Source organism: Takifugu rubripes, chromosome 8, assembly GCF_901000725.2.
Source record: "Takifugu rubripes chromosome 8, fTakRub1.2, whole genome shotgun sequence".
In the NCBI taxonomy this organism is placed as follows: domain Eukaryota; kingdom Metazoa; phylum Chordata; class Actinopteri; order Tetraodontiformes; family Tetraodontidae; genus Takifugu; species Takifugu rubripes.
The window spans coordinates 4,985,595-5,012,205 of NC_042292.1; the positions used below are offsets into that span (position 1 = coordinate 4,985,595).

Here is a 26,611-nt window from a genome sequence, read left to right on the forward strand (position 1 = left end):
ATGTGTAGAAAAGAAAAAAAAAATCCATCCTCATAATATTTCCCCCCAAACCCCAGTGACACGTCTTCTTCAGCACAGAGGAGCTAGGATTACCCTGATATGAGAGCATTCCAGCCAAATTTCTATACTTTTCCATTTAAACAACAGCAGGGGATGTTTATATCAGCAGCTTATCGACTCCACGGTGCGTATACGTGACTTGTCTATTGTTGTCAGGGCGATATTGCATTGGTGTCTCAGTTCAGTACTGGGATCCTGTGTAAAACCCCTGTTTCTAATCATACATTTGTTAGAAGAGGAATCTCATTCCTCATGAATGAAACAAAAGGCTGTTAAGTACCACGGTCCGATCAATGCAAAGGTCTGTTGGCAAGGGCCCCCCAAGAGGAGTGCAGGGAATGCACATGAGAATAATCAGAGGGAGGTTAAAGTCCGCATTATCTCGGGCTGCACGGGTGCAGAACTACAAGTGTTCAATGACAAGAGCAACACGGAGGCTTTATTTGTTGCCATCTCAGATCTTCGACAGAGAGCCAATCATTGCTGGTCAGAGAATGTCTTCAGATTCATGATTGACCACAGCGATGGGTTTATTCGACTCTGTTTAACTTGACGCAACTGATTGCTAATATTTTTCATTATTTACAAGTGTATTTTGTAGCAAAAAACAAACCAAATTAGGTTCAATCTTTTCTTCCTAGGTTTTGCCTCAGAAATCCAGTAGGTACACTTTTGCTTCACAATATTGAATTGGGGAAGGGGGGGGGGTTGCAAAACAAAGCACCACTGCAGAATGAAAATGACTTTCCATCCATCAAGGTTGTAGAAGAAATATGAGTTGTTACTCCTGCCTTGAACCTTGTCCAACCTTTTGACTTTTGGGAAGCCTCTGCACACATCATTCAGTGGGAATAGATCCCACGACCGCAATAAATACAAAAATAGGTTTCTGTTCGAAAGCGTTTTCCCCAGATTCATCTTTAGTTCTCCGCTGAACAGTGCAGTTAGGGTTGGATGGCACATACTCATCCAGCCGTCAGCTGTGAAAAACATGAGACAATATATATGACACTGTCTTAAATACATAGCAGATCAGGATATGTCCTTCCAAAAATGCACCATCACAACTGAACTGTTCAAATGCGACATCTTTTTCCTTAATTAAAAAGAGGAGTGATGAAAACAACCCAGCAGAGACTCTCATCAATTGCAGGAAAAGTCATTTATTCCTTTGAGGGGGTGGCTATTGTCATCCCCTGCTACTGTGGTCTCAGCCTCCCATAGTCTTTATATAATGTCAGTGTTTCTAGGTGATGCAAGCTCCAGTTTTTTATCCTGATCTTGGGGTTTGCCGAACAATATACAGGAAATGTGCATGAAAACAAACAGCTTTTTTGAGCTGTCATATTTCATAATAATATTGAATGTGAAACACACTTTAGAAAGTTACCTCAAGCTAAATCCAACAGCTAACCTAACTATAATGTCATTTTAGCAATTCCAAAGAAAAGTCAATAAGTCAATATTTGTAAAAATCGATTTAAAATGAATAAAAACCTATAAAAACACTTTATACAACTGTATATCAGGCTGTGTCCAAAACCCCTGCCATACCTATATAGTGCAGTTAACATAGTGTGTACGCCATTTTGTAGGGATGTTGGATTGTTACGTGAGGATCACTGTTCCCAGCATCGTGCTCTCACTGTGTCCCATAATGCATTAGAAAATATAAAATAGTGGCCAAATTACCAAGCAATATACAGCATCTTCCTTTCCAGACACACGCTAGAAGCTAGACATGACACAATTCATTGATAATTAAAGGTTGACATATTAGTACATCAACAACCAAACAAAAAGTGAGCATCAGTAGAAAAAAAAATCTAATTATTCGACCAGCGCTGCCATCGATCTGGTATGTGTAGACTTCCATCTTATCAGTGAGTGTGCCAAGTAGTTCACTCAAGCCAGCCCCCCGTGTAGTGAGTATTGAACAGGAACAAGTGTGTGATTTCAGACACAGCATATGTGTTAGCCTCCCCTGCTTGCACACTGATAAAGGAGGATGGTGCTTAATAAAAGAAAAGGTTGACAGACGTCTGAGAGATGAGTAGCTGGTTTTTAAATCGTATTGGTAATCCTCCGGTAATTCCTAAACCTTTAATTTGGGTTGAGTCAGACAATATGTTTGGATTTGGTGAGCTTTTCTTTCTCTGGTTTTTACAACAAAGCCTCAATCAATCTCAATCGCACTTGATAACACAGCACGGAATCAACATTGGGGTTTTGCAGTAATGACCTTCCTTTTTTTGAAGTGTCATAACATCTTAAAACATGTTTTTATGATATCAAAGTTTATTAAAACTTAACTTCTAATTGGAATAACCTGCATCTTTTGCGATCTGAAAAAGCTTCATAATCTTTGACATTCTTAATGATTTCACACACCAGTTCTGTTTTGTTAATTGGCTAGGTGTCAAAGTGCTGCACGTTTTTAATACTTTAACTCTATTTCTATTTGTAGCTCTTGATCTGCAGTATATTTCTGCTGAAAAATGGAATTAATTATTATGTTTTGTTCTCACTATAGCCAAAGATGACAGGAACATGCTGCTAAGGAACACAGAATGTATCAAGACTCAATATGCTTTTTTCAGTTTTACTTTCTTATTGCCTTGAGACCAGAAAAGAAACTTATGACATCAGACACATCTGATTTTCATTTAGAAAGTAAGACTTCCTTTTTTCAGACAGTTAAAAGTTTACAGGATGTTTTCACTACAGCACATAGAAATGACTGCAGAAAGACGTTTAAAATGGAATACCCTGAAGTGCACCAGCATTTGACATGATATCAACCAAGGAAATAATCCAAGGACTGGAGAACGCAACAACACAAGGCATATCAGTTTTTGCAAAGCTCACCTGCGATGACCTTATCTTGCTACTGAAAACACAATCATAAGCACAATCTTTTCCTTCTCTTGTTTGGCAATGATAGCAGAGAAAAACACAGTGGTGCTTTTCAAATGATACTTCAGCCCAGTCCCCTGTGCTTTTTCAATTATTTTGACATTTATTTCACCATTCACCTGTAGTGTAGAAATGTCTGCAACACAGGTGTTAAAGCGGGAAAGAATAGGACAAGTCTTAAGACGATAGAGAAGAGTTGCAAATGCTGAACCAAGACAAACTTCAGTCATTACAGTTTCATTTCCAGTGCTATTTTACCAGTCCAAGCCAAATAACTGGCTCCTGGCTAAAAAGGGTTCCAGAAAAAAAGAAGAAGCACTTATAGCACTGTTTGTCCAGACGTAAGATGTCAGAAATTACTATAGGGACGAATAAAGGGGACAACCTGAAGTCATGTTGAAATGAAATTAGATTTCGGCCATTATATACTTGTATACAGAAAGCTCCATGTTTGAATTAAGGAAAGATGCACCAAAACCTGCCTGAGTGGAATCTGCACCCGCTGCAGGAGTTTAGAACCATCGTGTCTGCTGTAGCCAAGGAAACTCAACATATAACTTCTAAATTTAATCCTGGTTTTCACTGCAGCCACATCATCTTTCCTCAAATGCTTTGATAGTGTTTTACATTGACTTACCTGGAGGTAAAAGCTGAGAAACTAACCGTGCCTTATTTTCTCACCAATGAGGAATAAAAAGGAAGCAAGGGAAAATCTTTAGGACACTATTTTGCTCCTTTAATGAGCCCAGTCGAGCACTTAGCCCGTATGTACAATCACACTCTGGCACGGGCTGCGGTACCTTGGTGTAAAGATATATCCGGTCCGTGTACTGGCTGGCACAGAACTGCAGGCCCAGGTAGACTGGTTTGGTGGTGCTGGACTCTTCTTCATTATTGGCCTCATCATCATTAGCATCAGCAGCAGGTGACAGACATGTCGCGGCTCTCAGGTCTGTGGGGAGAGAGGACAAGGCTGACAAATACCTCTACCTATATTTGTTCTTAACTCATTATTGCCTTCCTCAGCTTTATTGGTGTCTCTGTTTCCCCTCTGGTGATGCAGGAGCTGAAAAAGACATTAAACTCCAACGGCTTTTGAGACGCCGTATACACAGAATAATATCGAGATGATAAAACGTTTGAAGCAGATTATGTAAATGCACATACCGGTACACTTGTAAAAACAGTCTTTAAATGAAGGATTATTATTGACTCCTGAACATTTTCCATTTACAACAGTGAATGTTGGATGGCTACCCTTCAACTTAGACTTGACCATATAATAGATTTTGTTCATAATGTATAATATCATGAAGCTCTACTGAAAGCTTGACAGGCACAATCTCCCAATTTATTCTCCGCATGTAAAGAGAATGGGCTGGACAACAGGTAGAACAAGTGGAACATTCACGAGAGAGCAAGAAAATGACAGTCACCGGTGGAGAGAAACAGACAGAGAAGAGAGAGAGATCTGGGTCATTAATGTCAGCAATGTAGCTCGCTCATCCTGCCAGCATCTAGCGAGAAAAGGTCAGGCGGTGGAAATGAGACCGCCGCTTCTCAACCACGCTTCATTTAGACAATGACCTATAACACTCTGATAATACTTGCCTTAAATCACTTCGCCACTTTGCAAGTTGTCTGCCTCGTCTAGGTGTGCGTTTGTGTGTATTCGTGAGGATGTGTGCGAGATGCTATTTGCCCCATTAATGGAGAAAAGCACTGACAATCAAACAGGCCTGCGTGCACCTGCCCCGAGTCTACTAAATACTTCTCGGCAGCATTTAAAACGTAAATCACAAGATGGTTTAATTAGACTTTGCCGTTATTATCACACTTATTTATTGTTAGTGGAAAATGCTTAAGGTTGATTTAATGACAGCATAGTTGTATTATCAGTGGGAGCTCAAATGCTATGAGAGGTCACAGTATGACAGGAGCAGCAGACAAAATACAGCCTCTGAAATAATCAACTAAGGAAATAACTGGTTATCATTTTGAGAGCACTGTGATCCGATTCAGAGCTACTGGAGGTTTGGATCTGTGAGGAGAGGGCAGAGTGAAAAGGGATGTGACACAAATGTTGAAGGTGTTCAGCATGTTGCCTGCAGCTCATCATTGGTCAACATCCAATCAGCACCACTGAACTACAAAGTGTTTTTTTCTTTCTTTTTTTTTTGCTTTGTATCTTCGTGATTGCAACCTACAGCGAGGGTCAGACTTGCAGAAAAAATCATTTCACATTCTTCATCCTCCTCATTTAATGTATTAGTGAGCTACACTGTGCTGCTTAGGTGACTGGAGGATCTATGGCCATCAAAAGGGCACTTGACTAAACTGAGTGTAAGCCCATTGTTGGGTCCACATAGATCCATAGTTTCCACAAAATGCTAAAAAACTTTGGTTGTCTTGTTTTGCAAGACAATGTTTCATACACTTCCTGCAACTAAAAATTTGATTTGCGAAAATCCATGCAGGTAACATTTGTCTGACATTTTCTGTTTCAAGGTGAGAGCATCCTGATAAGTCTCTGTTTGACCTGTGCCGTACAATGTCAATATCTGTCATTTTTATGTTTGCTTTCCTCCAAGGTGCAATATCCCTCTGCCTGGTAGGCGCTGTTCTAATCTCACCCTGGATTTGGCTGAAATGGACCACTTTGTGTCTGAAAATACCAAGATGACCGGTGTTTTACAGCACAACAAACCTAAACCTTTTTATGACACTAACATTTCACGAAATCCCATCTATCTGCCCTTGCACCTCTGTAATGAAACCCAGCACTTCTGCAACATCCATACTGTAGTTATTGTAAGCAGTTTTTCCCTGTTTGCAGGAGCAGAACGCACCAGCTGCATTAAGTGGGCCATTTTTACGATGGGGCAATTCATCTTATAAAGCCGTCTTATTAGACTGTCACTTACACAGTATGAACAGTGCTTTCTAAACAACCCAAGGGATTTATTTGTTATTTTACTGCAAGAGAGAGAAAACAATACCTAATTGGACTGAGTCATCTCGTCTTTGGACTGGAACAAAAGACATAAGATGCAAGGAAATCTATGGACCTGGAAGTATGAAGGAGCTTTGGTGCCTCCGTGTTTAAATGTTTGGGTCATGCAGATAGATGGAGTGATGGACAGCGAGGAGAGACAGACACAGGAACGGTACGGGGAGGAGTGATTGCCTGTCTGCGCTGTGAGCAAAGTAATCTCAGAGCAATCAAGAGATGTGGGTGGCCAACAGCGCTGCGGTGTGCCTTCTAAAACCACGAGCAGGTAGAGGAAAAATCATTAGGCTTTGCTCCTGACCCCATAGGTCACTTTTATTGGACAACCGCTGTGTTTCATTCTAAACCCACGCTGGGGAAAGACAAGGCTGTGTGGCAACGGCATGTAATTAACAAACTGAGTACGCATAGACACTATGGATGGATAGACAGTCAGACAGAGGTGTCTCCAGCAAAATATATCTAAATGGGTGGTGAAGGGCCAAGTTGGTATCCAGCAGCGGCTCTTTAGTGCTGCCATTTCTGATCGACAGTAAAGCTTTTATCTCCCACCTAGAGCCGCTCTAAATAGAAGAGTTTTTCTTTTATAAAGAAAAAGAAAGCCGTCTTTTCAGTCACCTTTAGTATTTTTTTTCTCGCTCAAGAATGGAAAGGGAACACATAGCACGCCATGGGATGCTGTGGTGGGATTCAATTGCAGGCCATTTGTGGTGCACGGGAAGCTGCAGGTATGGGAAAAATCTCCCACTCAATGTTTTCTGGCCATTAATAGATGTCAAAGTACATGAGTGTGTGTGTGTGTGTGTGTGTGTGTGTGTGTGTGTGTGTGTGTGTGTGTGTGTGTGTGTGTGTGTGTGTGTGTGTGGTCAGAAAGGACTGTGCCAGGTTATTGCACACTAATCTTGGGGTTTCAAAGTATAATACCAGTTGACAGCTTGCTGTGAAAACCTGAATGGCTTGAATTGCTTCCCATGTTAAATGGTTTTAGTAGACTGGGTGTAATGGTACACTAAACACAAGACACACGAGGAAAATCGAATTATATAGCACAGAATCTGATATTTATCGTGTTCAAATGAAAAAGATTTAGTTCATAAAACACTTAATAGTGATAGTATGATATTCACCTGATGGCAATGCACGCTGGATCATGACACTACTACACTGCCTTCATCCTCCAATAGTTCTATCCCCCAAATATTTGCAACTTTCAGAGGCAATACCCAGATCACAGGCTTTTCTTTGTAAGAGCTCATCAAATTGCACAATAGGGTATTAGTAATTAGCACAATTTATGGCTTTGCATGCCCCTATGAGACACACATGCTTGAACACAGAGGTCATAATTTGCAATATTACACATTGTGTAATTGATCATTTGTTTCTCCACATCGCTCAGAGACTTGCAGACATAAACCCTTAAAATAAAGGTGGACAAAGAAAGTTTAAAAAGGATTTTCATTTCAGGGAGATGCCAGAGTTATGAGGGAACTTGTGCCTTTTGCTTAATTAAAGTATGCCCATTTTATTAGATTTAAAAAAAAAAAGCAATTCAGAAGTTCATTAATAGCCTATTGGATCATGATTTTATCCCCTAAATCTTGTGTGTTTTTTGGTTTTACAACTAGTTGTCTTGTTTCTTCAAGCTGCAGTCGGAAAATTAGTGAGGCCTTACACAATATTGGCTTCCTGGGTGCAGAAATACAACCATATCTCTGAGTAGATAATATTATTAGTAAGAATAATAATACCCAGACACATATGGAATGAGATATGGTCCCTTATTGGTTTGACGTGATGGTATTAAACAGCATTATATAGCCAGGTGACAACGAGGCACCAGTCAATTTCCCTAGATATGAAAAAGAGAAGATTGCAGGTGGGATTACCATGTGTGTGGTCAGGCGGGAGGCAACTGCCACCGCCAGCAACGTTGTCACCCCGCTCTCCCGCTGATTGTTTGCTTTTGAGCTGCCGTGTGTCCTCCTCCTCCTCTGCTTTTCCTAGTTTCTGTTTGTCTTTCAGAAGCTTATCCTCCTCCTCTTCCTCCTCCTTGCTCTGTTTATCTTGGGCTGATTTTGGAGGATGGGCCTTTCCCTGGCTGAGCTCTGGCTCGCTGTTGGAGCTGGAGAGGACGACGTACGCTTCGGCTGAGGGGGGTTGTTCAGGCTTGGGCGGCTCTGAGCCAGCAGAGAAAAGAGGGAGGAAGATAAGATTACTTTATTGGCCGAGTTGCACAGTGTAATCAGACTATAAAGAATTTCATTCCCTAGTGAGATATACATCATCTAAAGAGTGTGACAGTGTGACTCCTGACATGAAAGTAAAACTCATTAGTGACATTATTAGCTACTGTATCATAATGTTGTAACTGAGTCTTAGTCTATAAAATGTAGAGATAAACCAAGGCATGGGAATTTAGTGAAAACCAAATGGCCACAGACACCAGAAAAACATCAGCAAAATCATGGAAGAACTGAGGTTTTAACCTGCTGAGGACACCTTTGCGTTTCTGTTCATCAACAACACATCCGCAATAAAGCAGAGGGCTGCCGACGGAACACCTGCCATCTCCTCTGTCCCAGCTTTATGATCTAAGAGCCAATGCGATTTGCGGGAGAACAAATTATGCTTGTGTCACATTGTTTTCTTAATTGCCTCCTGCATCTCAGGCAATCAAACCTAAACAAAATAATTGCCAGCGATTGCTGCATCTGTGCAAAGTTCTAGCCCAGTGCAGAGAACTGTATTCAGCAGCCGCTGACGGCAGAATGCCAGACCTGGCGCTTTTGAAAGCATTTCTGCAGTTCCACTTTTTCATCCGATTCTCCTACATGCTGAATGCTGTAATTCTGTAAAGGTCAAGAACAAGACTAAGCCACAAAAATGTTAATCATTGCAAAGGATGAGGACACTGAAATTCACAGGCATAATGTAAAATTTCACTGTCAACTCTTGATAAAACTCGATAAAAGTGAGGCTTTGGTGGAATTGATGTCTATTATCCAGGAACTAATCATCTGCTGAAGGCAGGAAAACAATTGAAAGCAAATATAAATGTCAGTTCTTCAGAAGAAGTGTTAATATGTCATTTTGCTACTTTCCCACTGAACTTTAAATCATATCCTTTCACATTATTTGTTAAACTTGAAGTATGAAATATAACAAGGGGCTCAGGGACGCAACGGGATAATTAGTGACCCTTCTTCTTGGGGACTTGTTTCTTCTAAAGGCCAGCCTCTAGATGGTTCCCAGGAAATGTCATCCAAGTCTCCAGGCTCCTGGCCCCACATCTGCCCTCTTTACTAACAAGCCATGTAAGACCATCGAGAGATGACTCAATTTGTGTTAAGCTGTCCCCACCTAGGAAGATGTTAAAGGGAAAAATCCTACAGGGCCACACTTTGACTTTAACAGTCAACCTCCTTGTAGCTGCCCCTTCTAATCAGAGCACCATCCAGTCTGCAGTTGCTTCAGAATGTTAGCTTTAAATGTGGACACACAACCATACATTGATGTGAGCTGACAAAGGACAGCAGCTCAATAACACAGAAGGAGCCATCACTGGATTCTGCAGGGAGGGACCCGATTGCTGCCAAATGCTATGGTATCAAACAGTTAAACAATTGAACTCTACTTTGTTGTCACATGTGAAACTGCACAGAAAAAAATAACAAACATCAAGAACTACAGAGTGCAAGCTGAGAGGTACAGAGAACAGGAAGATAAGGAAATTGCCCTCTCCTTGTATACACACAGTGTGTGCTGAGAGACAAATAGCTGGTCTACCGGTAAAAGAGCTTGAGGACTGAAATGTGCCCACGCTTGCGGCCAGAAAAAGCTGCAAACACGGAACATGATAGCCCTAATTCAACCCCAGAATGGCTGGACAGAAGGTGCCTGGATGTTTACTGCTGCAAAATCAACTTCAGCAAACAGTTCAAACTAATAACCCTCAGTATGTCACACTGTCAAACAATAAAGGTTATAATTCATGACAGTTTGATTAAAAATAGTTCCTGATTCAATTTTGGTGCCATTAATGAGAGCTAAGACAGCCTCCCTGCATTTTGGCATTACACGCTATGGTTGCCGTTGCTGAATGGAAAAGCAGAGCTCAGCGGCAACGGGAATTTGACTTAACCAGGAATCTCAGCAAAGTCCTCCACCAAGCAGAGATCACTTACGATAATAACTGTGGTTTTGGATGTCAGCATTAATACACTTTCATGGGGTTCTATACATCCACTGATATATATAAATCTCCAGCCAATTATTAAAGCTTTGTTTATGCACTCTCTAGCTGCTGGGTTTTTGTTTTTTAGGTCATCTCCTGTATCACAGTTTGGTCTTAAGTGGTTTCCTTCATCATGTCTTTCAACTTCCTTTTCATTCTGTACAATAAGCAGTTGCTCTTGAAGGACAACAGCACCATGTTGAGCGATATCTCCATAAGCACGGTCCCTATTTTTCAGCACACTCCGTCACTTACAAATTCAGGTTGTTACATTCCACATCTAGCGAGCTCACAGTGAGCCTGCTGCTGCGGATGCAGAGTGGCGCTTGTGACAAAGAAGAGTGTGATTGCTGAATAGTTATCAAGCATCTGCTGCACCAATTCACAAATGAAGGGGTGAGAAAATAGGATGAATGGGTGAAAATAGGGTGATTGTTATTTGTGCTGCTCAAAAGATGAGGCGCCGAGAAATGAGCGTGAACTGCGTGCTTAAAATGCTGCATCAACATTTTCTAGGGAATTAGCAGCAACCAAACCACGGACAGCAAACGTTTAGAACAAACAACACTAATTAAGAAGGAAATATGTCTGAACAAATATTACGCCTATAGATATATCAAAAGCTGCCGTCTTTCCTGACTGCCAGGTAAATTACTTTCATGAGGCCTCTTGTTACTTGTCAATGTGAATTTACTTCCTGGGTGGAAAACATTTTACTTTCAGCTGAGCATAATAGCTGTGAGACAGTATGTCTTTAAGGTAACAGTGTGGATCCAACTGCTGGCTGACAGTAAAGATAAGGGGGAGGTTAGCAGAAACTCTTACATTGTAATTAACATCATAGCACCAAAGTGCTGGTAGGTGTATTTCCTTTTCCTCTTGTTTTCTGGTTCTTTTGGCTGAGAGATGGATCTTCACATGATGCGGATGCTCAACTTTGAACGTGTGACCAGGTAATCTCAAGTCAATGATTGATTGAGTGTACTGTTATTTAGAAATTTTAACATAGCACCCACCTTCGGTCTTATTATGTGGATGCAAGATCTCTAATTAAAGAAGTTATTTTCATTCTGAGGAGAAACATAAATTTAGCATTCTGATTAATGGGAAATCTTGACACCAATCGTCTGTTATTAGTGAAGTAGGTTTGCCTAAACTGTGACTGTAAAAACCTTTCAATTTTAAGACCTGTGCTCAGAGACATGATGATGATGATGACGAAATAAGCTCAAACAACTCACTGTTGTTCCCTTTCCATATGTCTGCCAAAGCTTTTGGCTTATTGAAACATTGCCAGTTTGTGTTGATTTTGAGAGGGATCCAAAGGTGCAGATATGTCTAAATAAATTACAAGCTTAAAACGGATGCAACTATGTCTATGTTGAGATTCTCTCCACATTCATTGTGAGCTGATCTAAAGCCTCTCAGGCATTCAGAGAGCAAGGACCTGCAGCCTGCCAGGTCATAACGACTTCCCTCCTCTATTTTTCCAGATATAATCATAGACTGTCAGGCACAGCTAGCTCAACTTCTCCCAACTTTGTGCGAGACATTTGTGGTAGGAGGCACATTTACTCTTTCCCTCTCTCTCTCTCTTTCAGCCTGACAGGTGAGAATTATATTATGTCCTTGTCATCTGCAGAGCAAAGGAGAGAGAGGCTAGAGAAAGAGAGAGAGAGAGAAGAGGAGACAGGGTAAAGTTATTCCAGAGACTCTGCCTCCATCTTGCTGCTATCACGTATCTCTATCTGGTAAACTCGGTAATGCTGTTCAAAAGTATTATGTCAACAGACTGCTGGGATTGATATTGACAGGAAGATAAATACAGATATAATGGATTTCAGCTGTACCGCTGCATGACCCGAGTCCTGAGCTGACATTAAAACCTTTTCCAATGACTTCCTTTTTAATAAACAGGGTCAGAAAAAACATTTGTATTAATCTAATTTTGGGCGTCTGTCTAATTTTGAGGTTTTTACGATAAAATATTTAGTAGGTTTAATTTTTCTTCACCAGTGTTCAATCATGAACTTCCAGGATGAATATGGATTAAGCATTAATTATTTATTTTATACCGATCATATTTACATATTTACTCCTATTAGATGAAAACAGAGGTCACTACAATGTGGCCTTTGTATAAACACAGGCAAGTTTGTCTTTGAAAATATCAGAACGCATGTAATGTTAGTACAATTGAATATTATACCAGATAGATGAACAAAATTACGTTAAAATCTAACAATGTGCTGTAGGTGATCTACCAGAAGTCAACAAGTCTTCTTAATGGACTTTATGGGGGCTATTCTTAAATCAGTGTGATCCTTGTAAATGAATCCAGCAATATTTCCTTTTCCCATTCCATTAAAATCATTATCCACACAAAAAGATAACAGCAAAATGTGGTATTTGTCCTTAGCTGGAGCGTGTAGCTTGTGTAATCTAGTGGCAAAATGAAACTGTACCTGACTTAAGAGCAGAAGAAGAGCGTGGGTACTCGCACATCTCACAGTAAGGCAACAGGCTGCTGTTGGAGTAGGTGCAGGCCCCACAGCTCCACACCTCAGGTGAAGGGTCAGATGTTGATAGGTTCCGTGGGGCTGTCAATGAATCAGGGGTGCTGGAGTTGCCAGATCCCCCACTCCCAGCTAAAGACTGCCGCTTCCCTCGCGATCTGAAGCCGGGGCTGAGACTGGGTCGCGGTGTCCGGAGCCTCTTTACCTGGGGGGAGAAGTCCTGGTCGGGTGGGGTGGAGGATTGGGAGTAAGACTTTTCATCTTTCTGCTCTTGGTCTTCCCAGTTTTTATCACTTCCCGGTGATTTTTCATCTTCTATCCTCTTCCTCTTTTTCTCCCTGCTAGCATTTGGCGAGAAGAAGGAGCGGATGTCGTGTTGCTTTTCTTTCTCAAACTAGGGGAAAAAACAAACGAGTTCACATTTGTTACATGAACAAAAAGTTCAAAGTACCATTGTTAAAATGTCAAGAAATTTCTACCCTTTCATAAAAAATGCAGAGGCACATTTCCTGATGCCACATTATATGCTCGGATGATGAAAAACCTGGTGAATAATAATGAGAAGGCAGAGAAAAGCCTTCAAAGATGGGAGGAATGAGATTTTCCTTTATGTGCAAAGAAAATTAACCCAAATGCGGCGCTTTGATGGACTGTGAATTATGCTGTAGTGTGCAATCTTTCTGTCGGACACAACAGCCACAGAACGACCACAGAAAATCAGTGAGGCAGCACAACGGCCCTGTCCTGACCTCTGCTTTACAAGGTTTCCGATAATAAATAAGCCGGTTGCCTTTGAAGTGTGAAAATAATTTCTATCGTTCTGTTCCCTCATTGACTTAATCATCTTATGTGCACATATTTATGTTTTCAATACTGAGCAAAACAATGAATTATTTATTAATGTAATTTGCAACACAATTAACACCTCTGCATCACAACTACCGATTTAAGTCATTAGTTTGTCGAAAAGTTATAGGGAGAAGTATGATATCTGCTTTTCAAAGTTTCTATGCTTATATCCATACCAATCCTCATTGCATCGGACTCACGTGCGTGAAAAACACGTCGTCTTTGAGAATCCCGGTGTTCCCTTGGAGTGGCAGCACCTTCTCAGTTGGTGTCCAGGCATCGGCAAAGTTGAGGAACTCCCACTTGTCCTTGTCACCCTCGTCTGCCTTTAAATATTCTTTCCTCCCATTTAGCGTGCTGCCAGTCACAGTCTCCTGGAGGACCAATGGTATGAACCATTTCGTTTTAAACTTTGTGATGTTTTGTTTGTTCAGAGAATCCATCCATCCATCCATCCATCCATCCATCCATCCATCCATCCATCCATCCATCCATCCATCCATCCATCCATCCATCCATCCATCCATCCATCCATCCATCCATCCATCCATCCATCCATCCATCCATCCATCCATCCATCCATCCATCCATCCATCCATCCATCCATCCAATTACAAATCTTGACATCAGTGATGATTAAAATAAATCCTTAAAGCCTGTTGTCACATGCAAATCATTTTCCGTGAAGCCTCCAGTTCATTAATGCGTGCTTACAGCATATAAACAGAAATATTTCAGTACACACACATTTTTGTTTACTTTCCATTAAGCAGAGTTTTAATTGAGTTATTATTCCATCTAAAAATCACATCGAGTCATTTTTAATTAGCAGGTGTCTTGACAAATTAAATGTTTGTCATTCACTTTTCCATGTTTGCGGCCATAACTTCACCCACAATACCTTGCGATTGAGCATGGACCACATGACGGTGTCAAAGGTGCCCTTGGCAATGAGGTAGTGCACATTGATCGAGGACGTCTGTCCAATGCGGTGAGCTCGATCTTCTGCCTGCTTGATGTGGCCGGGGTTCCAGTACAGTTCAGCAAACACCACATGGCTGGCAGCAGTGAAGGTTAAACCCTGGAGGGGACAAGCGCGCACACGCACACGCACGGAGACACACACTTGAAATTATTCATCACAAATACACTGGACTCAATTTAAGCCCCTCAAACAGAACACTTCCCATATCCAGTGAAATGTAATTTGGTCAAATGTATTTTAGGGCTAGATATTAGCAGCTAAATTACTGGGAAAGTCTTTCAAGGGCCTGCTTGATTAGATTTTAATGAAGGCCTGACATTTCTGAAAATAATTCAGACTGCATTAAGATCATGACAATAAATTCTTCAAAATATATTGGCACAAAACGACAGTGTATATTGTGGAAAATACGCACATGCACTATAAACACGAGATGACTCGTTTGAGCCACTGTATATTCCTTTGCACTCCAAATCTCTGAACATTGTGTGACTGAGCTTCAATCATTGTTGTCTTTGTTTTGATTGACTACCTGACCAGCTGCCTGGATGCTGAGGACGGCCACACGTGTCTCTGGGTCGTTCTGAAACTTGTGGACCAGCTGGATTCGTTCTGAAGATGGGACACTGCCATCAATCCGTATGTAACCGGCCTGAAACCGAGAGAAAGGAACAATTATTTTGGCAAGAATAGTCACAGGATAATGAGTTAACAGATAAATGGGCCTTTGCAGTGCACATGAAAAACCTAATAATCTGAACACTGAAAATATTTTATTTCAACAGTGGAGATGTGGCTGTGAGATGTATGATGTGTCTGTTTTTAAGCATTTAAGGCACTTTCAGGCCAGTGTTTTGCTTTTGTAACTACCAAATGAATCTCCAGTCAACCTTGCCTCCAGTCGCTGTTGTAAACACATTACTTGCCAAAAGCAAAAGGCTGCAGATTGAGAGGGAGAATTTGCGCAGTGAAGTGTTTAGTGCATTGCCGAAGAATGAAAGAGATTAATAGAGACTGAACTGGACATAGGAACTTCACATTAATGCCTAATGGCCATTTCAATCAGCAACCCTTCGCTGGCTTGTTGGTTTTTCTCTCCACACCGGCGTAGGTGAACATGCTTTAGTCATGAAAATGGGCCGTAGCTCAGTATTTTTGTCAGTAATACTTTCATGTGACAAAAATCTTTAATATATTTCTATATTACATTTTGAATGCAATGTGAAATATAATCATTTGTATCATAGTGTCCATCAAGCCTGAAAACAATAGCAAAGGGTGTGATTCCTCCGTATAGAAAGAGAGGTTCAATCTGCCTGTGCACGGATGGCTACTGCTTTTTCATGACAAGGAAGCATTAGACAAATGGAAGAACCTGTAAAGAAGACATATAAACCACTTCCACATGAATATTATTCTGAGGTTTGAAAGAAATCATTGAGGATTGCACATTTGTGTTATTTATTATAGTTGTAGCAACAAGTAAAAAAGTGTGGTGTGAGTGTTAAATGTACTACACCTACAAATAATAGGAGATAATGGATATGTGGCTCTATTGAATTCACTAATGGGTCATTCATTTTCAGTGGTACAACACATGTTGCCTCTAAAACACCAGTCCCAGTTTGTGCTGGGACATTTAAGCCAGAGTACATTTCATTAACCTACATTGTACTGGACACAGGACATTGTAGATATGAAAGAAAAACACAAAGGCAAACAAAAACTCAGGGGTTGTAATGAATCTTGATGAATAAATGTGAAAGGAAATGACAGCTCAGGTCACATTTTACACCGGCAAACAAAGCATCGCAGCATTGTGTTCATTAAATACTGTGAGCCTCAATTGGACACTCGAGCAGCAAATGCACTGTGGTGTTTTTGGACCCTTCAGCAGTCCAAAACCGCTCAATGGCCAATGAATAAAATGGGTGTTCATCCAGTTTGGCTCTCAATTTTAATTGTAACTGTCTGAATATATGCTAGGGATTACTATACAGGTCTAACTTCCCCTGGAAACCCCGAAAATAAAGCAAACCCCATTCAATGAGATGATTCCGGACTTATGTGGATCCAAACCATCCACAATTTATATTTAAGTAAACCCTCCACCCCGGACACCAGATGAGAAATGAGAAAAGTGAGGAACATAGAAGCAGCGCTAATGCCATTAGCTCATCTCAGCACGTTGACGGTGGTTCCTTTTTTAGACCATCTCTGCTAATTGGTGAGTGTGAATGTACCGGGGAGTGTCTCACAGAGGAATGTGTTATCGCACATCATACCACTGCATTACATGCAGTCGACACCTCCTCAACCCCTGTGACTCACAAACACACTCTCATACACACACACAGAAACTTGTTAACAGGTTCCTTCTGCCGATAGAAAGAGATATCAGTTCCTTGTGATGACTTGTGAAATACACCTTGGGATTAGTTTTGGAAGGGAAGTTTACTTTTTGAGAGATGAAAAGCAGAAATTAGAGAGTTCATGCACCCTCATTTAAGCCATGCTTAAACATGAACTTTGAGAAGGCTGAGGACAAGAGTGAGACTTATGAAGACGGGAGGAGGAAAGAATAAACTGTATGTATGGGGCAAATAAACCGGTTGGCCAGGAAATGTGAACAAAATAGGAGTACATTTACTGCCCCAGGTTACTGTTAATGGGCCATTTTGTTTGCACACGAAACAAAAGGTTATGAAGAGATGAATATATGAGATGGTGATCACAAGGTTCTCTCTTTCTAACTGATTATGCATCACATATGTATCGTATTTTGAAGCCAAATAGGTGTGAGACCGGTTAACACATCTTGCTATTGGCTACAGTGAGAAAAGGTCAAATTTTGTTTTTGTTTGTTAACAAATTAATTTCAGCCAAATCCCTGCACACCTTCTGCAGTACTGAGGTGTCCAAATATCGTTGACGGGATCTACTGGATTCAACTACTTATTCCATTTTGGGAGAACAGCAAGCTAAAATGTATGTCCTCCCGATTTAATATTGTGATGTCACTCGATAAACATGCCACACTTTCTGATCAACAAGGTGAGTGAGGTTGTCAAACTAGGCAGACGTTTCCACAAATATAGTCAGAAAAAAGCTGATTTGGTCATGATTTTTCAATGTATGAGAACAGCTTGATTAAAAAGTCAAATCTTAGAACGCTTTAACTTTAATTCAATGGTAAAATCTGAGAGTTGTGAGATGGAGATTTTAGCAGATAATATTTCTCATCAGAGGGAATCAGCAATTTACAAAATATTTCAGATAGGCTTGACTGGGAACGACTGCTGCTTTAACTCTGATCTTTCAGCAGAAGCAGGTTTCTCCAGACTGGCTGTGGTTACCTTGGCCTCGATCACAGCCTCTGTGCAGGCCTGTAGCATGGTGAGATGGTGGGCAAACACCAGGAACTTTATCTTCTCTGCCTCCAGCATCATCTTAATGTAGTCCTTCACAGCTCCTGCCTAGACACACAAACGCACACACACAGAAATAGACACAGATGAAAGAGAGTTACTGAATCCATCACTTCACTAGTCGAACGCACACAGAGGAATCGCCTAGATCAGTGAAGCAGTCAATTAATCACCGTGGCATCCTTTCTGAGTGATCAATTCTCTATTGAATACCAGGGATCCAGACTTTAAAAGGAGAGACCACAGAGAGCGAGTGGGGCGCATTTGTCAGCTCCCAGATTCTGAAGGCAAATCAATAACTCACATCTTGGAGATCTGTTTTGTGTTTGCTCCTGAGGTGAGAGCAGAAACACAAAATTCACCTTCTGATCCACAAATAATCAGACTAATGACTGAATTAACAAGAAGCAAATCGTGACAAATAATATGTCTCAGATTTTTTCGGAGCTTTTAAATAGATGTATCCAGTTTATAGAACCTGTGACAGTCAAATTTAGTTTGAGGTAAACTTCACAATTATACTGCACTAACCTAAAAGGAGACACTTTCTGAATAAATCACAAACATGCAAACTATGTAAAAATAAATAAATAAATCTTTTACCTGATATACCCACAAGGATGTAAATGATGTATTTTGAGAAGTTATTTAGTTTCGGCTTTCAGAATGATTTTCTTGATTTAATGTACAGGTGGTTTTTTTGCACTTTAGCTGCTTATCTGAGCTTAAATTTAATAGCGTCTCTCATTTTTCTACTCGCTGTGATTGACACAGCTCCCATGAAACGAAATCAGCAGAGTGAGTTAACAGTCCCCTGAAGGTATCATTTTACCGTGCACCGCTGCCCGGCAATCACACCGCGGTAGCTTCCATGCTACCTTTAGCAGAGCTGCAGTGCTGTGTGAGCATGTCATCGAGCATCGGGGCTCGGCTCATTTCAGAGCCCCCGGGCCATAAAGCAACCAGGAATAGCACCAACTAGTGAGAAATACTGAGGGTGGATTTGAGTCAAACAGAGCTCTTACTCGACTGTTGGGGAGACAGGCCATTCTGCACAGTGTGAATACCTTCTCTACAATCTCCTCATCTCCTGCAGCATGACAACCTCTACAGCCATCATACCTGCTCTTGTGGGAGAACCTCTGCTTTACCTCGCTGATAATTAGCCAATACACCTGATAATGAATCTCTCCGCCATGCCTGCCGACCCTCTTCTGATCTGGGGGGTCCTCATTACCGACGGCTTGGCTACGCCGGATTTCCTCCACTGAGTTTAATTAGTGCACAAACTTCTCGGCTGTCTGAAGCGGCCTGTTAGCCTTCTTTAAAGTCCAGCATCAGAGCTGTCCTCTCTGGGTAATTGGGAGCAGATGCTTGGCAAGTAAAGCAATAAAAATACCCCAAAGGCATTTGGCAGCTCCGTCACCAGGCCCACTGGCAGGCAGGCGGGGGCCATGATGCCCGTCACAGTGACATAGATGTGCGAATCTATCACCCAATTGCCATCCTTCGGGCAAAAAACTGGAGATAGTAAAGAGAGTATGCCCAGAATCTAAAAACCAATAGAAGAGGAAATGAGACCAGACCAGGAGTATCGGTTTTGGGGTGAAAGAGTGGAGGGGGGCTTTGTAATGAGTGTTAAGCTAAACTTAGCAGAAATCCAATCAACAAACAATACCAAGCATAAAAGAGTTTCAGGCTTGAAAGTAGGCAGAGCAAGTGGCGTGTCAATGATTGCATTCGGTGGTTATCTCCGGTCTTCGTTAACCTTGGGGCTACACTCCTTATGGCTGAGGGCATCAGGCTAATTGAGTAGAACGCTCATCCTCAAACACAGCTATTGGAGAGGGATACTATATTTGCCGGAAATGTTTACTTCGAAGAGGTACAAGAGATTGAGGAGCTGTTTATTTCCATAGCGTTAATTGTGAGGCTGGAAGCTGATCAGAGATTACAGAGGAAAAGAGGAGGTGGTGATGATTTTTAGATCTCAGCAGCAACAGTTGCCGTGGCTCCAACCTTCCCCGTACTTTGTTCATGTCATTCTCCCATATTGCTGATTTCTCCCTCATTAAAAAGAAACAACACTTCAAACAGAACTGAGCGAGGTTTCCATAGCAACAACATCACAAAGATCCTATTCTGGACCAGTGGATAACTGCAAGATAAGGTGTAACCAGGCCACCCTGGACGCTGGGTGATAATACCTGAGCACTTTGTATAAGTGCGTTCATTGGCAACCATTAAGCTGTTTCCTAGGCAACGCTTTTCCATGTGATCTTAATGACAGGGTTTAGTGCTACAAAGATCAATTTTTGCTATGAATTTAACCATAAAACTGGATTGAAAATGCATTATTTCACTATTTTGATCAGCATACATACAGTCTGGATGCAATAGATATTTTTGGTCCATCTGGTTTTACAGTTTTATAAAATGTTAAGTTTAATTAAAACAGTGGTTTCTAAACAAACTTACAGTACATGTTGAAAATCACATTTTACTGCATTTCTGCACCTCCATGCTCTACTTTATTTTACACTACTTGAATGCAATTATGCTTCCTTAGTAGTTAGCAGTACATCAATATAATTCTGTTTCACATTCCATCTTTGAGCCATGACAGTTATAACAAAATCACCCATACCTGATGTCAAATTTAAAAGTGAATTCATTATAAGAAAGACTTGATTTTGTAAAGGAAAACATACTGAAAATTATTAAAACATTGTGTTTATATTGTCTGCTATTTTGGTGCAATAAAAAGAAAGTGTTTATAGAGGGCTATTAAGGAGGAAATACTATGCTCCAGTTCCAGCTCACTTTATATCTCCTACTGAGGGCAGCATATTAAAATCATAATTCACCTCATGTTGCCTGGAATTTTTAGCGACAGCTTGAAGGACTATTCCACTGTCTGTACAAGAAAATCCTTTGATTTTTTTCCACTGATGAGATTAGACGTCACATTTAACAATACCAGAGATTCAAAAACAACAACAATAATATTAATACCAAAAATCACGGAGTTATCCTTGAGACATTAGCATTGTCCCAGCTACAGAACAATAATGAAATAAGTAAAGATCTAATGCTCAGTTCATAAAGAGCTAGGATATCACAATCCCGTGCACTCCAACACAACTGGGTCTTTCGTTACCTTGGCCACAGCTGTTTGCTTGTACATCTGTGTGACCAGTCCCATGACCTGAGTGAAGGGGTTTTCTGTGGTCTCGACCCCAGACCGCTGTCCTTTCATCAGAATCTCCCACTCGGCGAAGGTGGCTGAGGCCTCCTGCAAGGGGAGAGCAACGACAGTAAAACCGTGTCCTTTTTTTCTTCATCTTACCTTCACTACCATTTTTGAGATATAAAGGGCAAAACAATTAATGGTGCTGCTGGCTGTCCTACTTTCTTTGGAAGAGAAAGAAAGGAAAAACAGAGAGAAAGATGGAGAATTCCCATGGAAGGCACCCCCCCCTAATGGGCTACGATGTTAGGTGGGTCATGAGTATCTCCCAATTATAGCTGCCGTGTGACAAGCTGGGGTCGAAGATGGAGAAGCATTCGAGCTGGTACAATAAATCAAAAACGCCTAGCTTGCTCTCAAGGTGATTGTCGAGTTGTATTTAAGGCAGGAACATGGGCAGAGCACATCACGGTGTGAGAGCATATGCTACCTTCTCCTCAAATGCAAGACACGCAGAGGCCACGTGTTTGTTTCTGGCACAAAGATCTTTTTTAGCTCAGAAATTTAGCTCAAACATCGGTGAGCAATACTTTGTGATATTGTGCTAAACACTTCAATTTAGAACTCATGCCAGGGGAAATTCATTTTTACACAAATCATTTGAACTACACAAAAACCATATGGCAGGCTGGGGAAAAAGAGGAGGTCCATGTATGATCAAGCACATATACAGGCATACATAAATAATTATCATGTGGGGGGGGTTATTAATGCTTACACACAGCAGGTAAGTCTCACAGCTGCATTCTGTGTGCCATACGTTTCCAAAAAGCACAACCATTTTATGGGTGAAACTTGAAAGCTTTGTACAATTTACTGCCTTAATTTGCATTTCACTGGATTAACAAAAAAAAACAAGATGAAGAGGATCTTACGGCAGGACCACAAAGCTGCGTTTCTTTGCAGCTATTTTTTGATGTTTCACTCACCCGCATAAACAAACTTTAAGAGTGCTCAATGTTTATCTCTAATTACATTTTTATTTATAAAATGGCTTTTAAAAAATTACCTGAATGGCTCAATACACAAAGCTAGCTGACATTTACAGGGCCAGCGCTAACAAAAGGCCACAGCTAAAAACATAAAGGGCATGGGGGGCATAAAAACTATCTGGCTGTGCAAGATAAAACCCATCATTAGGGGGAAAATGAGACGGATGAATGTGGCTGAACTGCTGAGTGGTCCTGCTGCGCACGTGTGCCCTCTGTTAGCAGAGCAGCTCCTGAAAAGAATGTTTTCTTTCGGAAAATAATAGCCAATCGCTCTTTTATGCTTCACATCGTTGGGATTTGCAGTGAGTGACCATTTCACCCCCCCTTCTTCAAATATACATTAGTCCATTGAGTTTTGCAACTAAAAGGTTGGCTTCTCTTGTTGAGAACAACCTGCGAAACACTCGCATAAACCAATAAAAAAAATCTGCTCTAGCTATGGAGCTGTTTTTTCGATTCCACTGTACAGTAGAATTATGATGTGAGCTCATGTCTGTGAGTGTACCATGCAACAAGCTGCTTCAGCACAAGACACAGAAAATCATGTGATTTTTTTCCAAGAGATTTTTTTTAGCATATTTTTAGTGGCCTAATAGGCCCCACTATTTACTGGCCATACTTAGCCTCCCATTAAAGAAGTACCTTAACATTTGGGGAAATTGAGGAAAATATCTTGTATCATCACATTTCTGAGCAACTTCCTCATAGTTGTGGTTGGATAAGTCTTCAGGCTCATAAGTGTGCAGTTGGTCCCCTGGTATTTATCACTCCTGCTGATGGTTTCCAAAATCTAGCAAAGGGCTCTTACAAGAAAGCTCGTGCAGTTTCAGAGGGACCAGGGAGTACACTGACAGAGAGTCAGTCCAGGCAAAGCCACTTTAACAGACACTGGAACATATTATAAATGCTGGCATCATTTAGCATAAAATAGAATAGTTTTGAGAAAATAGAATAGAATATTGTTATTATACAGTCTCACACTCTCAAGAGAGCAATCAGCAGTTTCCTGTTCGGGTTGATCCTCCTGAGGGCTTTGTTCATGACCACCGTGGCGTTGGAGCTCCATTGATCCATGTGCACACCCAGAAACAGAAGCTGAGCACTCTCTCCACACAATTCCCATCTATGTAGATGGGATGCAGATCAGTCTTATTCCTGTTGAAGCCCACCGTCAGCTCCTTTGTCTTGGGGGTGTGGAGGATCTCCAGAGATGTTCTCAAGAGTGGAGCACCGCAGTAAATTAAATGACTGGTATCGGGTGGGAGTATAGAGCAGAAGACACAGCACACAGCCCTGCGGAGAGCTGATGTGGGGACTGAGGGCTGTGAAGACATGGAGACTGACTCTGACTCTCTGTACATGGAAAGAAAAGTCTCTGATTCACTAGCAAATGGTAACCAGGAATCCAATGTCCAGAAGATTTACTGTCAGTCTGTCCAGGACTTTGGTGTTCAAGGCAAAGCTAACGTCAACATCGAGCAGCCTTGCAGGGTGCTGCTGCTTCCAGGTCGGAGACAGTGTTGTGAATCGCTATGACAATGACATCCTCTTGACCTGTTGGCGCTGTCTGCAACCTGAAGTGTGTCAAATGTGAATGGAAGGCATCTGACCAGTTTCTCAAAAAGCATTTCTCAGGAGGCAATGTGCTGATTTCTTTTTCAGAAATTCATTTAACAATAGCTGCCCATACTAAACTAGGATGTCAATGGACGAGACAGGTTTTCTTCTCTTCGTTTTCCTCTCAGGCAAAGGTTGTTGTCACTTTAATTAGAAATAAATTCCTTTTACAGCAGGATAGAGTAATTGAAGATAATAAGAGCTTAGTAGCAGGCTTTGTAGCCTCTGAATCAATGGTTCATGTACATACTTATTAACTCAGTTTTGATAATCCACAGGTTTTTTATAACTTGTTTTTGAATTTAAATGACCCCTTTTATGAGCTTCTAGTTGGTGGTGATCTGAATCTGGTCATAGACATATTACATAGATCAGCTACTAAGCAGTTTACTCTTACAGATCCAGGTAAGATGCTAAAACAAGAACTGTTCCATCATAACCTTATTGTTGTATGGAGGTTTCATAATAAACATAAACAGGAATACACTTTGTACTAGGACAAACACAGTAGATAGTCTTGAATAGATCTATTCAATTTATATGCTGGAGGGGAACATCTCGTGTTATCCTAAAGGCCTTTGATCATTCTGTGCTAATGATGCATGTTAAACATGGAACAAACACAGTGGGTGGGTTGTGGAGGAGATTTAGCAACTACCATCTAAATCACATAAATCAGAATATATCAATTATATTAATATCAATATTGAGACCTTTTAGAGCTAAATAAACACACTGATTCCTTGTCAATTATCCTGGACTCCCTGAAAGTCTTTTTAAGAGGTGTAAGTATTTCTTATATTTCTAGGAATTGTAAAAAGAATGGGCGAGACTAAGCTGCTTAGCTTCAGCTATCACAACATTGGGAGGAAAACATATGGACACTCAGGATGATGAAGATCTACTACAGCAAAATGATAAAAGAATAAAATACATCCTCACTAGCCAGAAAGGGAAATATGCTCCTTAAGAACATAACCATTATGATTGCAGAAACAAGTCTGGTTAGCTATTTGCTTGGCACATGCCGAGGGAAGGTACTAATAGAATAATCTTCAATCCTCAGTTCAGTTACAAGATGGATCGATAACTTGGGAGTCACAAACTCCTCTAGGGAGCAACTTAGACTCAACAAAGACTTTCTTAAATTCCTTATCTGTATCTTCTCTATCAGGGAGGATACAGAAAGTATTGAAGCTGATATTCCTGAGGAGGTCCAAAGGATAATATGCCAGGGAGCAAAAGCTCCTGGTGCCAGATGGATCCAAAATTGATTTTTATGGGAAGATTTTGGCCCGGATAGAAGAAGGATACTCTTTATAATGGGAAACTACCTGATTCATCAGAACAAGCATGAATTATTCTGAAACTTAAACCAGGGAAGGAGGCTTATCTCTTCTTATAGGCTAGTTTTGCTATTAAATAGGGATTATAAAACCCTATAAAAACATATTACGGTAGCATCTCTTATACTTGAATTTGTAGCCATGGATCAAACCGGGTTTGGTATCAACCATTCTTTGTATGACAACATTCAAAAGGTTGAAAATATTCTTTCAGTCCAAAGTGCTTGTTCTAGCCATCTCTTTGGATGCTGAAGTGGCCTTTGATCCTGGTGAATGGAGTTTTTTTTATTTTGTGCACTTGAGAAAATGAATTATAGAGGATCTACAGGTTAGAGAGTTTTTCAGAGTTCAGCAAGTAGGTACAGTTGCCTTTCTTGGGAACTGATATCTAATATAGTGGGTATAGATTAAAAGAAATGTGTTTAATCTATGTGCAAAGTCTTACCCAGTTGTGTTCCAATAGGGGCAAAGCTTACATGGGAGAAAGATCCAGATGTTGAATTTAAGAAAAAAACGAATAGAATAGAAATCAACTTGTCAAAAAGACATTTTGATTGAACAGTTGGCATAGACAGCAAGAATTTAGTCTCCTTAAACTCCTTAAACATATTTTATACAACAGCATCTAAATACAAATTGAATCCTGCTCATTTGTCTCTGTGACCGAGAGGCAAAATAAAGACTGGGTCTCCTGTCCATATGTTTTGCTCATCTCCCATCTGAACAAGCTCTGGAAAACTGTCTCGAACACCACTGAAAGGTGATAAGGTTTGAGTTTGCATCCTGGGTTGCCATTACTGGGAGATGAAGCTATTTTACGGACACAATATCAGATTTACCAAAACAGCCCTGATAGTTGTCCCACTGCTCCACTGAAAAGAATATTATTAAGAATATAGGCCTTTGATGAGATATGTGATGATTTTCTTGCACTTGTATATAAAGAACGAGGCAAACTGAATTCTTATTGAGATGATCAACATGAAATGTGTCTGCTTAAAATTTAAGTATTTATTCTTTTTTAAATTTTTGACCGTCGATTGGTGTGTATATGTATTTATTTTATGGTTCATGATTTGTTTAAAAATATGATTTTTTGTAAATACCCTGACACTTAAATAGAACATGGAAATAAATATTTAGAATGCATGTATATTTACTATTCTATTTTTATATACACTATATCATATGTCATATATACTGTATTATATACGGTACTACTACAGGATTTACATGTCGTGTGGACTGGGCATTAATTAGCATGTAAAGAAAACAGTTTGAGGAAAAAAATGGACCTACAAACTACTAATCACGAGGTCGAACCTTTGACATTCTTTTACTTGACAATTGACATTTTCACTGATTGAGACAAAAGTTTAAGACAAGAGCTGCAATACATCAATTG

General features: G+C 40.6%; 1 protein-coding gene across 4 annotated transcripts in view; it reads right to left on the reverse strand.

Moving 5' to 3' along the window:
• Window positions 1-26,611, reverse strand: part of zranb3 (zinc finger, RAN-binding domain containing 3) — a 56,581-nt gene that overhangs the window by 14,509 nt on the left and 15,461 nt on the right. For all 4 annotated transcript variants that reach the window (XM_029840072.1, XM_011606164.2, XM_011606167.2 and 1 more), the window contains exons 8-15: window positions 21,162-21,296; window positions 17,930-18,049; window positions 15,106-15,225; window positions 14,490-14,669; window positions 13,789-13,962; window positions 12,689-13,133; window positions 7,876-8,166; window positions 3,777-3,928 (exon numbers count right to left, since the gene is read on the reverse strand). In XM_029840072.1, coding sequence (XP_029695932.1) covers window positions 3,777-3,928; window positions 7,876-8,166; window positions 12,689-13,133; window positions 13,789-13,962; window positions 14,490-14,669; window positions 15,106-15,225; window positions 17,930-18,049; window positions 21,162-21,296 — 1,617 coding nt within the window. The remainder of the gene's footprint in view (window positions 1-3,776; window positions 3,929-7,875; window positions 8,167-12,688; window positions 13,134-13,788; window positions 13,963-14,489; window positions 14,670-15,105; window positions 15,226-17,929; window positions 18,050-21,161; window positions 21,297-26,611) is intronic.